Source organism: Aplysia californica, unplaced genomic scaffold, assembly GCF_000002075.1.
Source record: "Aplysia californica isolate F4 #8 unplaced genomic scaffold, AplCal3.0 scaffold01067, whole genome shotgun sequence".
Lineage (NCBI taxonomy): Eukaryota > Metazoa > Mollusca > Gastropoda > Aplysiida > Aplysiidae > Aplysia > Aplysia californica.
Genome location: NW_004798337.1, coordinates 59,627 through 61,753, shown reverse-complemented (window position 1 = coordinate 61,753; position 2,127 = coordinate 59,627). Strand labels below are relative to the sequence as shown.

The 2,127-nt window shown below is 52.7% G+C and overlaps 1 protein-coding gene across 1 annotated transcript in view; it reads right to left on the bottom strand.

Annotated features, from left to right (window-relative positions):
* Positions 1-704: 704 nt before the first annotated feature.
* The window catches only part of LOC101850050 (translocon-associated protein subunit beta), a gene marked incomplete in the record, with an annotated part of 18,843 nt that continues 17,420 nt past the window's right edge, over positions 705-2,127 (bottom strand). Inside the window, 1 exon segment of the mRNA XM_013089866.2 lies at positions 705-869. Coding sequence (XP_012945320.2) covers positions 759-869 — 111 coding nt within the window.

Below are 2,127 nucleotides of genomic sequence, written 5' to 3'. Positions count from 1 at the left end.
TCACCTTTACAGGGGCATGTGGTGAGACGTTCACCTTTACAGGGGTGAGAGAGACAGTCGCTGAGCGGACCTATGGCAGTCCCTCGCCGTGTAGCCAGGTCCCCGGGGGTGAAGGGAGGGACAGTTCACGGAGAGTCCAGTAGTCACGTGACTGTCCCAAGGACACATCACCGTACGGCCTCTGGTGGGATTCGAACCTACACCTAACGACAGAGGCTGGCCACTAGATCACCGAGCTACCAGACAGGAAGTTCCACCATATTGAATGGTGAGTGGCGGAGACGAGAACATTGCCAGGTAGTCCAACAATACAGCCACACATTGCCAGGTAGTCCAACAATACAGCCACACATTGCCAGGTAGTCCAACAGTACAGCCACACATTGCCAGGTAGTCCAACAGTACAGCCACACATTGCCAGGTAGTCCAACAATACAGCCACACATTGCCAGGTAGTCCAACAATACAGCCACACATTGCCAGGTAGTCCAACAGTACAGCCACACATTGCCAGGTAGTCCAACAGTACAGCCACACATTGCCAGGTAGTCCAACAAACAACATCACAGACTCAAAAAACAGTGTTTTTTTTTCCTTTATTAAGAAGGCGGTGAACTTCCAAGAGTTGAAAACACACACAGGCAAACACACACACACACACACACGCACACACACACGCACAAGTCGCCCCACACATGGACAAGGCCCGTAGGACAACAAACAAACAGACAGACTAACGGACACAACAAAACTTGCACTCAGTTTCTCTTGGCCTTGGCCGGGTCGTAGCGACTTTTGGAGCTGTACCACAGGAGGAAGGGGATGCCGAGGGAGGGGAGGGTCATGAAGGCGAACACTAGCCAGTCCAGCTGAGGGGAGAGAGAGAGAGAGAGTTAGGGAGGTATAGAGTACCACAGGAGGGAGGGGAGAGGGAGAGAGAGAGAGTTAGGGAGGTGTAGAGTACCACAGGAGGGAGGGGAGAGAGAGAGAGAGAGAGAGAGTTAGGGAGGTGTAGAGTACCACAGGAGGGAGGGGAGAGAGAGAGAGAGAGAGAGAGTTAGGGAGGTGTAGAGTACCACAGGAGGGAGGGGAGAGAGAGAGAGAGTTAGGGAGGTGTAGAGTACCACAGGAGGGAGAGGAGAGGAAGAGAGAGTTAGGGAGGTGTAGAGTACCACAGGAGGGAGGGGAGAGAGAGAGTTAGGGAGGTGTAGAGTACCACAGGAGGGAGGGGAGAGAGTGAGAGAGAGAGTTAGGGAGGTATAGAGTACCACAGGAGGGAGAGAGAGAGAGTTAGGGAGGTGTAGAGTACCACAGGAGGGAGGGGAGAGAGAGAGTCAGGGAGGTATAGAGTACCACAGAAGGGAGAGGAGAGGGAGAGAGAGTTAGGGAGGTGTAGAGTACCACAGGAGGGAGGGGAGAGAGAGAGTCAGGGAGGTATAGAGTACCACAGAAGGGAGAGGAGAGGGAGAGAGAGTTAGGGAGGTGTAGAGTACCACAGGAGGGAGGGGAGAGAGTGAGAGAGAGAGTTAGGGAGGTATAGAGTACCACAGGAGGGAGAGAGAGAGAGAGAGAGAGAGAGAGAGAGAGAGAGAGAGAGAGTTAGGGAGGTGTAGAGTACCACAGGAGGGAGAGAGAGAGAGTTAGGGAGGTGTAGAGTACCACAGGAGGGAGGGGAGAGGGAGATTTGTTTGTTTTTGTAAAGTGTTTTACGGCGCTCGCAACTGCATAGGTCATATGAGCGCGCGGGACACACCTAATATTTTCAGTTGGTAGGAAATTTGGAATTTTGCCCGGGTGGCGGCCGAAGCCTACTCTTATCGATTTTAGACCACCAAGGGATCTTTAACGTGCGCAACTTGCACACGGGCCCTCCGAGATTTTTCGCCCTTGTCCGAGAAGGCTAGGTGTAGATCTTTCCTACCAGAAGATCAGGGGTGTGGCAGAAAGACAGCAGTAAGGAGGAGCCAAGGAGTAGCAGTAGAAAGGCTGCAGAAAGAATCAGGAGCCCAGAGGAGGGGGCAAAGGAGGTGAGGGGGTGGGGGCAGAAAGTGGAATTGAAAGCAGACAACAGAACATTTCTAGAGAGCTGGAAAGGAGGTGAAAGGAGACAATTTTAGAGAAGAAAAT